This window comes from Chelon labrosus (genome assembly GCF_963514085.1).
Source record: "Chelon labrosus genome assembly, chromosome: 18".
NCBI lineage: Eukaryota > Metazoa > Chordata > Actinopteri > Mugiliformes > Mugilidae > Chelon > Chelon labrosus.
In genome coordinates this window covers 2,276,846-2,292,648 of record NC_140351.1, presented here as the reverse complement: position 1 = coordinate 2,292,648, position 15,803 = coordinate 2,276,846, and the positions used below count along the sequence as shown (strand labels likewise).

At 41.9% G+C, this 15,803-nt stretch overlaps 1 protein-coding gene across 1 annotated transcript in view; it reads left to right on the top strand.

Annotated features, from left to right (window-relative positions):
• Positions 1 to 5,129: 5,129 nt before the first annotated feature.
• The window catches only part of LOC311503140 (E3 ubiquitin-protein ligase HECW1-like), a gene marked incomplete at both ends in the record, with an annotated part of 49,876 nt that continues 39,202 nt past the window's right edge, over positions 5,130 to 15,803 (top strand). Inside the window, 4 exons of the mRNA XM_084565678.1 lie at positions 5,130 to 5,156; positions 8,982 to 9,303; positions 9,395 to 9,502; positions 12,707 to 12,801. Of these exons, the coding sequence (XP_084421804.1) occupies positions 5,130 to 5,156; positions 8,982 to 9,303; positions 9,395 to 9,502; positions 12,707 to 12,801 (552 nt within the window). The remainder of the gene's footprint in view (positions 5,157 to 8,981; positions 9,304 to 9,394; positions 9,503 to 12,706; positions 12,802 to 15,803) is intronic.

The following is a 15,803-nucleotide window of genomic DNA, read 5'->3' as shown; positions in this document are numbered from 1 at the left end:
TAGCTTCCTAAAGTCTGTCCTTGTCTTCCTTGTCTTCTCCTAGAGTTGGTCTCCTGTAGCGTCCTAAAGTCTGTCCTTGTCTTCCTTGTCTTCTCCTAGAGTTGGTCTCCTGTAGCGTCCTAAAGTCTGTCCTTGTCTTCCTTGTCTTCTCCTAGAGTTGGTCTCCTGTAGCTTCCTAAAGTCTGTCCTTGTCTTCCTTGTCTTCTCCTAGAGGTGGTCTCCTGTAGCTTCCTAAAGTCTGTCCTTGTCTTCCTTGTCTTCTCCTAGAGTGGACTGGATTCAGTCCAATAAATCTTTCAGTCAAAGTTAATGTAGTGTGGAGAGGGTAGCTGGTACCTTGTGTTCTCTACTCCAGAAATGTTCTGGTCATCCAACGCTGCCATAAACTCCCTAACCCTCTCTGGAAGATGTTTCTCCTTGACGCTGTCTCGTAAACGTTCAGTGTTTGTTGTTGTTGTTTGGGTGCAGCCTTTGACTGAGTGGACTCCATGGATTCTGTTTAGATGATCAACTACTACCACCTCACCACACATCCACATTTCCAGAGTAAAGTTTTGCCACACAGCAGACATGTTTACGTGATTTTGGTTCCTCATCTTCTTCTTCTTCTATTTTAGGCAGCTTTGATGCTAGCCTACCACTATTAAAACAGAAGAAGGAGAAGATGTTTTGACTCTACAGGCACGTGGCTTTAGTTTATGGCCACGTTTATACAAAAGATCAGTCTTGGCTGAAGCGTGATAAATAAAGATTGTGACATCCCTACTTTTAACCACAGTAGACTGCTGTAAATATGTCATTGTGGGTTATGGATGTCACTGGCTCGGGGTCAGTTTTGGTTTTAGATAACAGCTACGTGAGCTGAGCACAAAGCTGTTATCTTATCGTCAGCTGGAGCCGAGGACCACACGTTTGGAAAGATTAAAAAAAAGATCTATCTGGAGTTGGAAAGGAATTGAATTTAGCAGATCTCTGTTTCTGCTGCAGGGTAGAGGCCTCGCTGTGGTGTGGGTAATGACATGACCACCTCTCGTCTCCGCCAGAGACTGATGATGCTTATTTTTGGCCCAGTTCACGGCACAAAATCTGACAGTCAGAGGCAACATTACAATGATAGTATTAGGTTAACCTAACGGGTTTTGGTGGCAGTGGTGTAAGATTCCAGTTATCCATCACACACCTCAAAGTGCTGAATACCAGTTTCCCGAGGGAGTTTGTACGCTGAATGAGAATTAGATTAGTTTGAGCTATAATCGTATCAGTGATACCTGGATGTAAAACATTCCCTGTGGTATGGAGCGACTAGTCCAGCCTCTACCGGGACTTGTTAGCAGGGTTCATCTGCTTTGTCTAGTTGGAATAGTCGACCGTAGGGAGTCAGGAGAGCGTACGCAGCGATTTGTGGCTTGAACGGATAAATGTCGAGATCATTTCATATCGATTCAGCCACAGTGTTTGCCGTCAGCAGCTGATCACCATAAGGCTCTCCTGCATTTACTTCACACTCTGGCGCTCGGCTGTAAACAGCGATGCCACCCAGCTCCCACCTCGTCTACTGCGACTGATCTGCTCGTGAAGAGTGTGTGTTTATTTATGAATGTGTCCGTCTTTGCAGTGAGCTTTCATATCACGCTGGAGGCTGTATGCTCAGACCAACACACCCTTACATGCCGTGTGCTTAAATGAATCCATGGCAGCTTTGGTCACGTTTTTTTGGGGGAATGTGAAGCCAAACGCAGGCGAGAAAAATGTGTTAACTGAGTTTATTTAGTTAATATGGGATCCCTGGGGATGAGGCAGGGCGTGATGGCTGAATTAAGTAGTGCAGGCGGGAAATACTGAGGGGATGTGGTGTGGCTGGAGGTCCTGGAAAAGAGGGCTGAGGCGTCCAAGTAAAACTAAGAACACAGGACTGGAAGACAAATGGAAGAGTAAACGCAAGAAAATAGCTTCAACTGCAGGTTCTACTGGAGTTTATCAATATCTGTGCCAACCGTAACACTGTCCATGTAAATCAGTATTAATAATGATACTGGTAGCTCAGGCATAACATTATGACCACCTTCCTAATATAGTTTAGGTCTCCCTTGTGGTGGCTCATCAGAGAATCGACATGGGCCTTCTGAGGGTGTCCCGTTGTTAGTGGGGGGGGCCTTTGAGGGGAGGGGGGCCTCTGTGGATCATCCCACAGATACTTGATCAGTTTGGGATCTAGTGAATCTGGAGAACAGGTCAATATCTTGTGCTGTTCTTCATGTTTTTTATTTTAGTTGTTCCTAAACATCAAGGAGTTGTCCATCAAGGAGGGTCATTGCTATGGGGTGGGGGTGCCTGGTCTGGTCTAGGTGGGTGCTACATGTCCAAGTACCACATGAATGAATGCCAGGTCCAGAAGTTTCCCAGCAGAGTGGTCATAATGTTGTGGCTGATTGGTATATATCAGCTTTCACTAGAAGTGTAGAATAGAGCAGAGTGTAGTGTTTATGTGGACATAAATGATTAGACCTTAGCTGTAATACTTATCCGTACAGTAGGTGAACTTTAACAGTTTTAGGGACACCATGACTCTCAGTACTGGATCAGCTGCTTCTAGCCTCGTCCACTCTGCCTCCTTTACAAAGTGCACTGAACTAATAATCACGTCCTCTTGAACGCGATCATACCGGCTAATTATGCGAGCGTTGGAACAAGAAGGAAGAACGAGTGGAGATATTTCCCCGGAGGTTTCTGTGCGTGCTTGTCAGTGTAGCTAGCGATGGCACTGCACTAATAGTCGACTGTGTAACTAATGAGCACTGCAGGGATTTGAAGACAGGGTTTTTGTAGTGTGCCTTACTTATTTGGATGTGTGTGTCACATAGTGCCTACTGTAGTATTTGTAGTTGAACCTCTGGAGTTATGGGGAAAAGTACGAGGCGGTTCCTCAGTCCTCTGGATGCACACTTCCTTCACACTTTCTTTAGCTGCAGTAAAAGCATTCCTGCAGGGCTTTTAATAGCAGCAGCAGCAGGAACTATTCTTTTAGTGTATTAATAGAGGCTTTCCTGCAGCACCGATAGCAGCAGAGTGCAATGACTGGCTGGCAGATAACACAGGAGCATAGGTGGAGGACCAGTCACCACCCAAACACAGGGAGACTGTTAAAGAGAGGAGGCAGGAAATGGCATGTATTCTTAAAAAATAATCGATGTTGGGATCTTTTCTTATGAAGATCGATTTCTCAGTACTTGGTTAGAAATAGGAAGACACAGTGGCATGGTGGTTAGCACTGATGCCTCCCAGCCAGAAGGTTCTGGGTTCTAATCCATGTTCCGACTGGTTCCTTTCTGTGTGGAGTCTGCATGTTCTCCCTGTGTCTGCGTGGGTTCTCTCCAGGTTCTCCAGCTTCCTCCCACCGTCCAAAGACATGCTGGTTAGGTTCATTGGTGATTCTAAATTGGCCGTAGACCCCACCTCTCCAGACCCCCCATGACCCTCCAGAGGACAACCAGTTACAGAAGATGAATGAATGGTCAGAAATGCACCTGTATAGGACCTGGTCTATTTTATCTGATTTCATCATGTGCAATATATTTAATGGCAGCGCAGTGGCGAGGTGGTTAGCACTGATGCCTCACAGCGAGAAGGAGAAGGTCACCGGTTTGAATCCATGGGCCGGCTGGGCCTTTCTGTGTGGAGTTTGCATGTTCTCCCTCAATCATTGGTGATTCTAAATTGGCTGTAGGTGTGAATGTTTGTCTGTGTCTCTGTGTTAGCCCTGCAATGGACTGGCGTCCCTGCCTCTCGCCCGATGATAGGATAGGCTCCAGCAGACCCCACGACCCTTAACAGGAATAAGCGGGTACAGAAGATGAATGAATGAATGAATGAATGCAATATATTTAATATTTATTAGGGATGCACCGAAAAAATTTCGTCCGAAAATTGCTTATAGTTGTTGCTTGCACATGTTGTTTGGGCAATAAAAGTCTGAGATTTTTTGGCAATTTATTGCTGAAACAACACGGCCGAAACAGGATGTTGTGATGATGCTAGCAACACCCACTGGAATCTTTGGCCGAAAAAACGAAAATGCACTTTCGGGCCATTTTCGGCCGAAACTTTTCGGTGCATCCCTAATATTTAATAAGGTCTTACTTTGTCTGTGACTTTGCAATTTCGTTTTATCGTGCATATGATGACAGTAAAGGCTCCTTCAGCAGCAGACTGCTGCATCCACGCTGCAAGAAGCAACGCTACCACAGGTCCTTCGTCCCAAATGCCATCAGGCTTTACAACACCAACCTGAGTCAACAATAACCCACACGTTGGCCTCATTTTTGGTTTTTACAATCATTTTTTGAACAAATAAATCCGCTTTTTGTGTACGAACCACTACCTCACCATCTTATAGTTTTATAGTTTTAGCAATTATTTATTTGTAAAGTTTCCACCACCACACTGTATATACAGAATGTCTTTATATTTCTATTTTTCTCTATAGTGTTGTTATTTTTTGTGTATATTTTTTTCATATTTGTTATTGTTTTTTTTTTGTAATTTTCCTATTGAATTTGTTCTTGTTCTTTGGTGATTTCCCACACGTGGGATCAATAAACAGTGTCTTATGTCTTTTCTATTTCCATTTCTATCCTGGAGAGCGTTTTCAATGAGCTATTAAAACTATGGACGGTATATGTAGCTCCACTAAGGGTGGACATCCTCTGATAAACACTGGCTGTAGTATTGATGGACACTCGTGGGACCACATCTCTTTGCTAATATCTGTTTTTCCTTTGCAGGCTTGTCTCTCCACTGCAGCAACACAAACCATGTGACCATCCGTAGACGATGCACATGACGTCGTTTCTGTTGCTGCGTTGAACGTGTTCTGAGTTCTGTCTGTTTACTCGCTGTATATCTGTGTGTCCTCCATGTGTCTCTGTCTCTGTGTCCTCTCGTATGTCCATCCGAAAAAGATCAAGTATGAAACGTTGATGAAGATGTTTGTCCCTAAATGCCATACTTGATTTGTCACCTGCTGCGTTCACTGCCTCTTGCTTTTTATTTTGTTCCTGTCGTTTGTAACACGCCACCCTTCTCCTCCCACTTCCCTCAGGTTTTGGTCTGCTTTGGGTTGACTGGTCATTATGCTGATGCAGCTCTGTAGTTTCAAGGTCAGTGCCCCCCTCCCTCCATCCATCCCAACCACCACCTTCCCCATTTGTCTGCTTGCCTTCACCCACCTCCCAGGTTGTTGGTAGCATTGTGGAATATTCAAGTATATTTATGTGCACAATACTTTATTCTAACCATACCAAGACACAGCCTGACTTTATCATATCATGTTTTTAACAATAACAATATCAGTGATATTCACGCTACACGATGGGACAAGGAAGCACGTAAAATAAACAGAGCTATGCGTGCAGATAACCATGCTTTAGCACCAACTGCAAGCAAAAAGAAATACGAGGCTGACTTGAGTCTTGCCCCGGAGCTGCTTTCTAACTGGAGCATTCTCTGATCTGATCCGAGCTCTCAGGATGGTAAAGTCTCTCCCTCACATTCAGACTTCCTGGTGATGATGCTGCATCTTTACATTGATCAGAGCACGCCACGCTTACATCGGGTCGTGAAGCACCTTTAAAACGCGTCCACAGGTTCAGAAAGATCGAAAGGTTCACATTGAGAAATGGTCATTAAAGTCATTTCTACATAGGACCACAAACTACACTTTTTTTCTACTTTTTAAAATCATACACTGTCCATTGAGATCTGTTATTACTGCCAGTGGATCCAGTGGACAAAATAACATCCATAACAGACTTCTGTAAAATCTACAACCAATAAAATAACAATTAGTGTTCCAACTGTTATATCGTTATACTGCAATAATTCTATTTAATGGTATTTGTAGTTTGTCCACCACCAATTAAATGATTCTGTGCAAAGGTTTTCAGCATATTTTGTTGATTTTTAAGGTGGAAAAACTCCTGCACCTGAGCCTTTGCTCTTCAAATGTTATTTCACTTATTTCATTCAATTAAATTGAATTGGATCCCACTAAATATCAGCCACTTTTGATATTTATTGGTGCCTAACGTTTGCATCTAACTGTAGTACATTTTGTATGATTTCTTTATGATTATATTTTGTTACGGTGATGAGAAAATAGACTAATCTTTCATTTATTTGGTCAACGAATAGCCAAACAAAACATGCAATAATTAAAAATGGCAGTAGAAATGAATTGGCACCAGTGCGATGTTTTATTTTAACACTAAATGCAGTGTTAAATTCTGTGAATAAGCCTGGGGGGTGAGGGGTGTAGCATTAGTAATATGTTCTAATATGTAACTTTATAGTGGTAATATGTAATTTAGTCGTATACATTTATAATATGTTGATATTCTCAACGGTCTCATCTTTTCTTTATGCGTTTGCATTAACTGCATTAAGTTTTTTTTAGCTTGCTAAACTGTTAGCATCCAAGGCTTCTCATGGTTGATGTTACCGATTAAACACCAAGCGTTTTGTGAACATGGCTTCGTATACTGGAATCTATAACCTCAGCCTCACAGTCTCTTTCCTTAATGAGCGAGGTGGAACAGGTGCAGGTACCTAGCATTTGAGTTCTGCTTAATTTGGAGACAGCTGTGGAGCCTCAAACCTGTATACAGCAGCAACTCTGTCAGATATAAGACAGAAGAATAGATAGTCATATCTGTTTTAAATGCATTCAGTGCATATCTAAGACCAGATTAATAAAGAGTTATGAAACAGACACATACTCCACTCCAACTGCAGAGGAACCTCAGACATGCCAACTAATGCATCTGTAAACTCTCTTGTAGGATCATCTTGGCTCTTAGGCAGTTTATTTTTCCAGTTCTGAACCCCTGAACTTTTCTAATTTAATCTATAATTTCAGTATACTATGTGGAAAGCTACTGATACATACAAATAATCTCAAATAGATAAGACACAAGAAATATTGATGTAATTGGATGCGTGCAGTAAGCAGGCCAGCAGCAGTAGCAGGCATTAGAGCAAGCAAACCTGCTTCAGAAATTGAGTTTGAAATGCCGAAACTTTAATATTGCTCTATTCATTCATAATTTATCAGAACTGTAGTGTTTTGATGTAAAAGAAGTGTGGACTGGCTGCAGAGCAGATGCCAGGGTTCAACAGACCATCGACAAACTGACCCATTATTATTTTCTGCTACCTTCTACTATATCTCAGCTATCCACACACATTAACGTAGCTCCACACATTCCTGTATTAACATGGTTTATTTAGATATTTAAAGCTAAAAATACAAAAATTATTCAGATACGTGATTAAATCCTCATCTCCTCCCGTAATATGAGCGGTCTTTTCAGTGTCGCTCTCATTAAACTGCCTTAATGATTCGTCTTCTGCCTATTTTAATAGGTTTTGTGTGCACTGGTCCTACAAATGTTTTGATGCATGCGTGCCTGTGTTTGCACAGTCAGTGTTTTGTGTGTCTGAATGATTGTCTTAATTACGTCTCTGCCTGCTGGTGTGAGCAATTTTCTTTATGTTAACATTAATCTGATCTAATCTAAGCTCTCAGACGAGCTTTTAGTGCTGCATTTAAAATGACTGTAATGGTCATTCTTTACCCCGATCTGTCAACGTCTTTATTTGACGTCGCTATTATGCTTTTCATAAGTGTAACTCACAGAGGAGCAGCCAGTGTCTTTGTGAATGACTGGGAGTGATACAGCACTCTGTTATTATATGTTTCCATCAGAAAACCTAATGTCAGTGATTTCCTGCTGTGTCAGCGCAGGGTATCGGCTTAATGGAAGTACAAAAACATCCCGTTAATGTCCTTTCAGCTTATAGCTTTTCACATATCTGAGCAAATGTAAGAGACAAGGAACAAGCTGCCCAGTTCTAATAGTTGTAAAGAGAGAGAAAGGAACTGAATTGTCTGGAAAGATATCTGCTGACAAAAACCTCAGGACTGGCTGAGAATGAGGAAATATGTCCTACTATCTAATTTCATTAAGTGGTTTTATTCACTAAGTCTGTATTAAAAGAAAAAAGACAGAAAAAGAGAGAGAAGAGAGCGCACCACAGAACTGCATGGGTAGTAATAGAGAAGAAATTAGAGGACAGGAGCTCGGTGCCAGAGAAAAGAAATTAGAGGACAGGAGCTCGGTGCCAGAGACAAGATATTAGAGGACAGGAGCTCGGTGCCAGAGAAAAGAAATTAGAGGATAGGAGCTCGGAGCTTAGGGGAAACAGCAGTTAACACGCTATAAAGTAGTACCACAGAATAATAGAGGAGAAATTAGATATTAGAGGACAGGAGCTCGGTGTGAGAGAAAAGAGAGTAGAGGACATGTGCTCAGTGCATCGTCCCCCAGCAGCCTAGGCCTTAGGCAGCATAACTAAGGGATGGTATGTTCTTTATACCTTCTCCAGTTCTGTGTTGGTGAATTTTTTTGAAGGCAACATGATTATTGATTGTCGGAGTATATTTAAGGTGTCAAATCAGAATAGAGGGACGAGTGCATCTCTGAATTAGCAGCTAGCTGTTCAGCCGCTCATCACAGTTTAAAAGCAAGTTACCAAAGCATTTAGATTCTCACACAGATTCCATCTGTTGGCCAACACGGTCTGCTCGGCTTTCAGCTGGAAACTAGTGTGAAAGGAAAACAACGTCTGACTTTGTATGAACATGAATATGCAAGTCAGACATCTCTTCCTTTTCTCTGTGCTATCCTTCTGGACCCTCTGCTAAACCATGGGACAATTTTCCGCTCTTTAAATATAAATATATATCAAATATATTGATGCTAGCTTATGTCTCTCACTGTAAATTTGGAAAAACTTCCAAAGTTAAAGCTGAATGGGCGCAGCTGGAGAAGGTAGTTTTTCTGTAGTTCTAAAGTCCTACTTGTCAGATAACCAGTAAGGGTTGAAAATCATTTACCTTTTTATTTCTGTGTATTTTGCTACAGAATTTGTACCAGAACCGGTTCCTGGGCTTGGCGGCCATGGCCTCCCCGACCCGCAGCGGCCAGACGCGGCAGCGCTGTAAGGACGCGGCTCGTCATAGCTGTGGCCCCGAGACCTACGCCGTCAACGGCCTGAACCAGGAGGCCTTCATGCTGGGGCTGCCGCGCTCCACCAGTGACACCGACCTGGTCTCCCCGGACGCCCGCTCCACCCTCGCCATCAGCTCCTCCCACTACACCGTCGGCCAGTCCGAAGACCTGGTGATCACATGGGACATCAAGGAGGAAGTGGACGCTGGAGACTGGATCGGAATGTATCTTATTGGTAAATGAGTCATAACATTGAACAACAAAAATATTCCAGAGGGATCGGGGAGTAGTTTAGTTTCATCGCTCTCTTTCTTGTCTCTTTCCAGATGAGCCCCTGTCTGAGAACTTTTTGGACTACAAGAACCGAGGCATCAATGGATCTCACAAGGGACAGATCGTTTGGAAGATTGATTCCAGCTCTCACTTAAGAGACGGTAAGTAAAATTTTTTGTTTTATTTTTTTGTTTTCTCCATCCAAAATAAGTTTCTCATTAAAAATCTGTTCAAGTGAAAGTCTTCACCATGAACAGCCCGTGTTGAATCAATTGTTCCGCTTTATTCAGCTTATGTAAGCTGTTCTGTAACACATTTGCAGTCTGCCTTGTTGGTGAGTAAAAGTATAGCAGCTCGGCATTATCTCTAAATGAAACATGTATACGTTCAATTAAAGCTTAAAGATTTGAAACATAAGTTGTAAGAAAAGTGGACGTCATGACAGCTCCTCAGAAGTGAAGATGTAGAGCTCCCCCTGGTGGCTGGCTGGAGTATAGGTCATAAGCCCCGCCCCCTCCATATCAGAGGGTGTCACACATTTTTTTTGAAAGGTCATTTTAGGTAGTTAATATAATACTGATCTATGTTCAAGAGTAAATTTTTTGCTTTATCTGACGCTATAAAAACAGAAGGTGACATCAAGATGATTGACAGTTGCCATTGACAACCGTAAGAGTAGGAACTGCAGTGTGTATAATCCAAGGGTGTCAAACAGATTTTAGTTCAGGGAGGCATATACGTAATGAGTTATACTGTAAATAACTCCAGATTATATAACATCTAATGAGCTGTCCTTTTACAAAACATTTTGTGAACAACCTAAAGTTTCTTTAGAAAAAGATGTGCAGTTTTAGCACATTGCTGCCATCTGCTGGTTAGTTCTGGGTCTCTGTGTTGTGTTATCTACGCAACTCTTCCTAAAATTTGGAATAGCAGTTACTTTTATTGAAATATTACACTTAATGTCTTCACCCTAATTTTAGCACTTTGCAAATCCATGCAGTTCATTCATTGGGCAGCGATGGCGTCTTGTCTTGCAGTATCATCAGCAATACGTGTGCCCTCTCCCCCAGCCACATGTCGTACGTTGTGCAAACTAGTCCCAACACTTGGTTCTGACGTCACTCTGTGTCTGTTAGATGTGTAATAATAAGTGTTTGCTAATACGTCACTTAGAAGCATTTCCTAAGGTGATAATATGTCAGAAATAAAACACATAAACGTCAGCATTATTATTATTATTTCTCCAGTTTCATGCCAAGTAGACTTCACTGTTTTCTTTTTATTTATTCTCTTTCAAAGAACAAAGCGCAGTGAGCCTGTGAGTCCATTTAGTGCTGCAGCATGATGGAGGCACATCATCTGAGGGAGGGAGGGAGAGTGTAGAGAGAGACAGTCTCAAATGGAGCGCAATCGCTGCATTTAGGGACACTGGGAATTGTGTGGATGAAACAGGACAAACAGGTGTTTTCACTTAGTAACACCAGCCTCTTTATCACAGGTGGAGGAGCCTTTCTCAGAAGCTCTCGCCTCGTATGAGTGATGGTGTTTTGTTAAACTGTGTCGAGCATTCAGCTGCTCCCAGACTGCTTCTCTCGTTAGCAGGGTGAAGCCCTTAAAGACAGTATTTAAACCTCACAGTATAATAACAGTAACACCACAACTCCAATACTACAGCCACTAATACTAAGACATTCACTTACATTTATGAGTTTTGATTAGAAAAGGTTGACTTTGCATCAGCTTTTCATGCATCGTCACTCTTCTGCATTTAATAACAATAATAAGATATAATAATACATTTTATTTGCGGGCACCTTTCAAAGCATTTAAGGTCATTTTACGTAAAACATCATACAAATAAAACATACAATATGCAATATTATACAAGCAGATTTAAAAGTATATGGAAATGAGATGAGATGGAAAGCAGTTTAAATGGAGTAAGCTATTTTAAAAAAGATGTGCTTTGAGTCTGGATTTGAAATATGTCAGAGACTCTATGTTGGAGGATGTTCCAAAGACGTGGAGGAGCTGAGCGACTGAAAGCTCTGAAACCCACGGTAGAGGTAGGAGGTAGGAGGAGGCTGAGGAGGATCTGAGAGAACGGGAGGGCTCGTATGGTTGGAGAAGTAGCAGGATTTTATTGGAAGCCAGTGGAGCTGCTGAAGGACTGGGCTGATGTGGTCCATGGACGGAGTTCTGGTGATGATACGAGCTGCAGTGTTTGGAAAAGAATCATATTCTCACATTTGAAAAGATCTGGAAAGCTAATAATGTCAACCAGTCTTGGGAACATGTCTTCCATTATATTATTTGAGAAGACAAATCATGTTATAGCTGCATGCAAGTGACATCCAACCAAGCTTTAGTGTTTTCTCATTGAGGACGGCGAATGATCTTTGAGGTGCAGTCATGCAATCAGAGTTTGTTTTATGATTGACTAAATTGTTGAGCAGATGCAGCTGGTTTCTGCGCCTGGTCACACTGTTAAATTATTCATTTTTTTTGTTCAAGGTCTTTTAAAGTAGATGTAATGTAATGTAATGTACTATGAGAAAATTTAGCCAGTTAGAAGCTGCTTAATCCTCAGACAACAGAAAAATAACAACGTCTAAAGCGACAGTCAAAACATTATTAGCTGATTATTAGATTAGATGACTTTCACATTCATTATAACCAGTAAGGACTGAAAAGCAGCTTTACAACGGTTCTTACCAACAGATAATCTCTTTATTTTATTACAACCGTCCACTAGGATCCCTAAACCTTCCTAATATGTCTTCTGTGTTCTTCTTAATGCATTAAACACTCTTAACCGGTTTCATTTTACTGTTATTAGACTATTCGAGGCTGAAGAAACCAGACTGCTGGCATGGTTAACATTCATCTGGCTCACATGGAGTCTTACTGTGTTTCCTCTTCTTGTCAAATCATCTGAGTGTTTCTGGTCAAACAAGCAGAAAAACATGGAGCTTCACTTTGACCTTAATCTGCTCGTGTCCCCCAAGCCTTTCTACTTTTTTTTGTTTTACTTTCACCAATTAGTCCACAAATAGATTTAAATAGATTATAAAACTTGTGAACCTATGATGTAATCTTGTTAAAATATCTTGTTTTATGGCATCATTAATAAATGACCACACAGAGTTTAAAATGTTCATGTCGTCCTGTGAATCATTCAGGAGCCACTAAGGATGTCAGAACATGACAGACCGGCTTTAAAAATTCATCAGCACCAATCTTCACTAATCATCTTCAACATTTTTTGTCTTGTAAAAGATGCATTTTAAAATCCAGGGAGTCTGTGTTGGTGAAAGGAAACTAATTTAACTTTCCCTCCATCTTTGTTTGTGTTGCCACAGGTGAGACGCAGGTCTGCTTCAGGTACTACCACGGTGTCACCGGAGCGCTGAGGGCCACCACGCCGAGCGTAACCATCAAGAAGGCCCCCGCACCTGTAAGTCAACATACATTGTACCTTTATTTTTTATTTATTTAAGCAGTCTCCATTCGTCTCTCTGGATGTCGTAGGTCCATGCATTTTTGGGGGGATATTTAAAGTTTGCTGGAAGGAAGAAAACTTTGGAAAACTTTGAAAACTGAGAAAACAACCGTATTTTGACTTTTATTTTAAAATCCAAAAACAAACAAAATAAATAAATAAAAAATCAATATTTATTTTATTCTGTAGTCTAAAACAAGAAAGAGAAACTTAATATTAGATTAAATTTTCTTCGTACTATTTAACAAAATAAGAGTCAAAAAACAAAACAAAACAAAAAAAAACCAGCTGTATTGTCCTTGACTCTGGTCCAGGAAGTAGTCTCCATGGTGACTTCGGTCCAGGTCTCTCCGGTACAGGAAGTAGTCTCCGAGGTGACCACTGGTCCAGGTCTCTCTGGTCCAGGAAGTAGTCTCCGTGGGGACCACTGGTCCAGTTGTCTCTGGTCAAGGAAGTAGTCTCCGTGGTGACCACTGGTCCAGGTCTCTCTGGTCCAGGAAGTAGTCTCCATGGTGACCATTGGTCCAGGTCTCTCTGGTCCAGGAAGTAGTCTCCATGGTGACCACTGGTCCAGGTCTTTCTGGTCCAAGTCTCTTTGGTCCAGGTCTCTCCGGTCCAGGTCTCTCTGGTCCATGGATCATTGTGTTCAGCTCTAAATAAACCTGGTTCTTCTCCAGATTCAGAGATAAATTCAGATGACCAGATACCTTGAGTCAGAAAGTCTAAAACTACATCTGAATATTGTTCCAGAGTCATGTCCATTTGACTCTGGACTTTGTCCATTTCAAAAAGATTTGAAATCACTGATGGAAACTACTTCTTCTTCCTCTTCTTCACCTACAGATTAAAAGACTGACAAATGACCAAAGTTGTTTTTTGCTTTTTAAATTGAAAATCTAAAACGTAAACTAAAACCAAACTTGAAACATGATACAGCAAGTGCACAGACCTTTGTGTCTCACTGTGAATGTCAGGGCGGCTTCTATACTAGGAATAACTTCAGTCGGTCTTGTCAGTCAAGCTTGTCAGGCCCGTGAGCTTACTCCTGAAATAGCTAAGCTGCTGCTACAAGTACGATGAAAGTCCAGCGATAGCCAACTTGATGGCCCCGAGTCAGACATGTCAAAGAACTGACCACTGATTGCAGAGTATTTATTTGCAGTTAGATTTGAGTCCGAGCAGCAAGCAGGATTCTACTTAGAGCTAATCCCTCTGAGACTTAGGATCCATGCTGTACATGATAGGGATGAGTATCGCTACTGAGTCCCAGTTTGATTCCATTCGATATTTAGTCATTTTAAGATATTTTGACTTTGAAACAGTTTGAGTTGGTTATGAAAGAGATTTTCACAAACTAGTGTTGTCATTGGTTTCATAGATTTGTGGTATTTCCGCGATATTTTCCCTGTAGTTGGTACGTCTTTGCATATGGCTTCAGTTTGTGCAATTTTTCCAATCAGCTTTGTGGCCTAAAGGTGGGTTGTAGCTATGGATGTCCCGATTAAGTTTTTTTGCCCCCCAATCCAATCTTTTAATATTCAGTGTCGGCCGATCCAAGTCAAGATCCTATTTTAAATAAACTAAATGATTCAACAGCTCCAATAAAATGACTAAACAGAATCCATGGAGTCCACTCAGTCAAAGGCTGCACCCAAACAACAACAACAAACACTGAACGTTGGATGACCAGAACATTTCTGGAGTAGAGAACACAAGGTACCAGCTACCCTCTCCACACTACATTAACTTTGACAGAAAGTTTTATTGGACTGAATCCAGACGACTCTAGGAGAAGACAAGGAAGACAAGGACAGACTTTAGGAAGACACAGGAGACCAACTCTAGGACATTTAGGATCAGATCAGTCCAGTACTGAGTATTAAAAGATTGGTATCAGATCAGGGGGCAAAAAAACTTGATTGGGACGTCCCTAATCGTAGACATTCAATTTAAAGGTGGAGCCAGACATTTCCAAGAAAAACATCTTGACATTTGAGCCCAACACTAAACAAAACAGCCTTTCAGGGCTTCTTTGTTTGGTCCCCTAGAATTCATGGACCCCTGTTGACACTAACAAGAGAAAGAAACCAACATATCAACGTTAGCCATGTAGTGGGTTAGCAAAATGTTGCTACAACATACAGAGGGAATGAGATAATTTCCCAGAGCTAGCCCACCAGCTCTAGACAGCGACAATCAGAACAGCTGGTTCTACAGATGCAACAACAGCATGTCTTGGGTGTTTTTGACAATTTGACATGCTCTTAAAAAATAAAAAACATAGCACAGTGACGTGGCAGTGTGATAAATTACATAGCAGTCTATCACGAGTGTCATTGTCCTTTGAAAAACCTTTATCAGTCACTCGCTGATACCAAGAGGATGTCCAGCCAAGAGATTGGATTTCCGTGCTTACCTTCCATCCTGCTGCTGCTGCGCGCCCGTGGAAATGCTGATGGGCCCAGAACTTGATCTGTACTTGTTTCCTGAGGACAAAGGAATAAAAATAACCACCACAGAAAGACAGACAGGGAGGGAGGGAGGGAGTAGAGAGAATAGACATCAGTCCAGTCCAGGTAAGACATTCAGGTTTTTGAAGACAAGAGGTGGACGGCACTGGGTCAAACCGACGGATCTTATACAACAAAGGAAGAAGACAAGAGGAGGACGAGGAGGAGGAGGAGGAGGAGGACAGGCGTTATAGTACAGTAGCTGCTCGGAAGCTGTGAGATGCTGCAGACGGAGGAGATACGGTGTTTGTTTGTGCATGTGTGTGATGGACGGCATGTGTCTCCAGCTGGGAAGGCTGTCTCCCAGTCGCCCTGAGAGGAGGCGCAGGAGGAGGACCAGGCTCAGCTGGATAGCCTGGGTAACCGTAAATATTCACTCTGTCCATGTCTCTCCCTTTTTATTCTGTCATCTGTTTCTGTTTTCCTGCAGCAGCTTCAGAGACACAT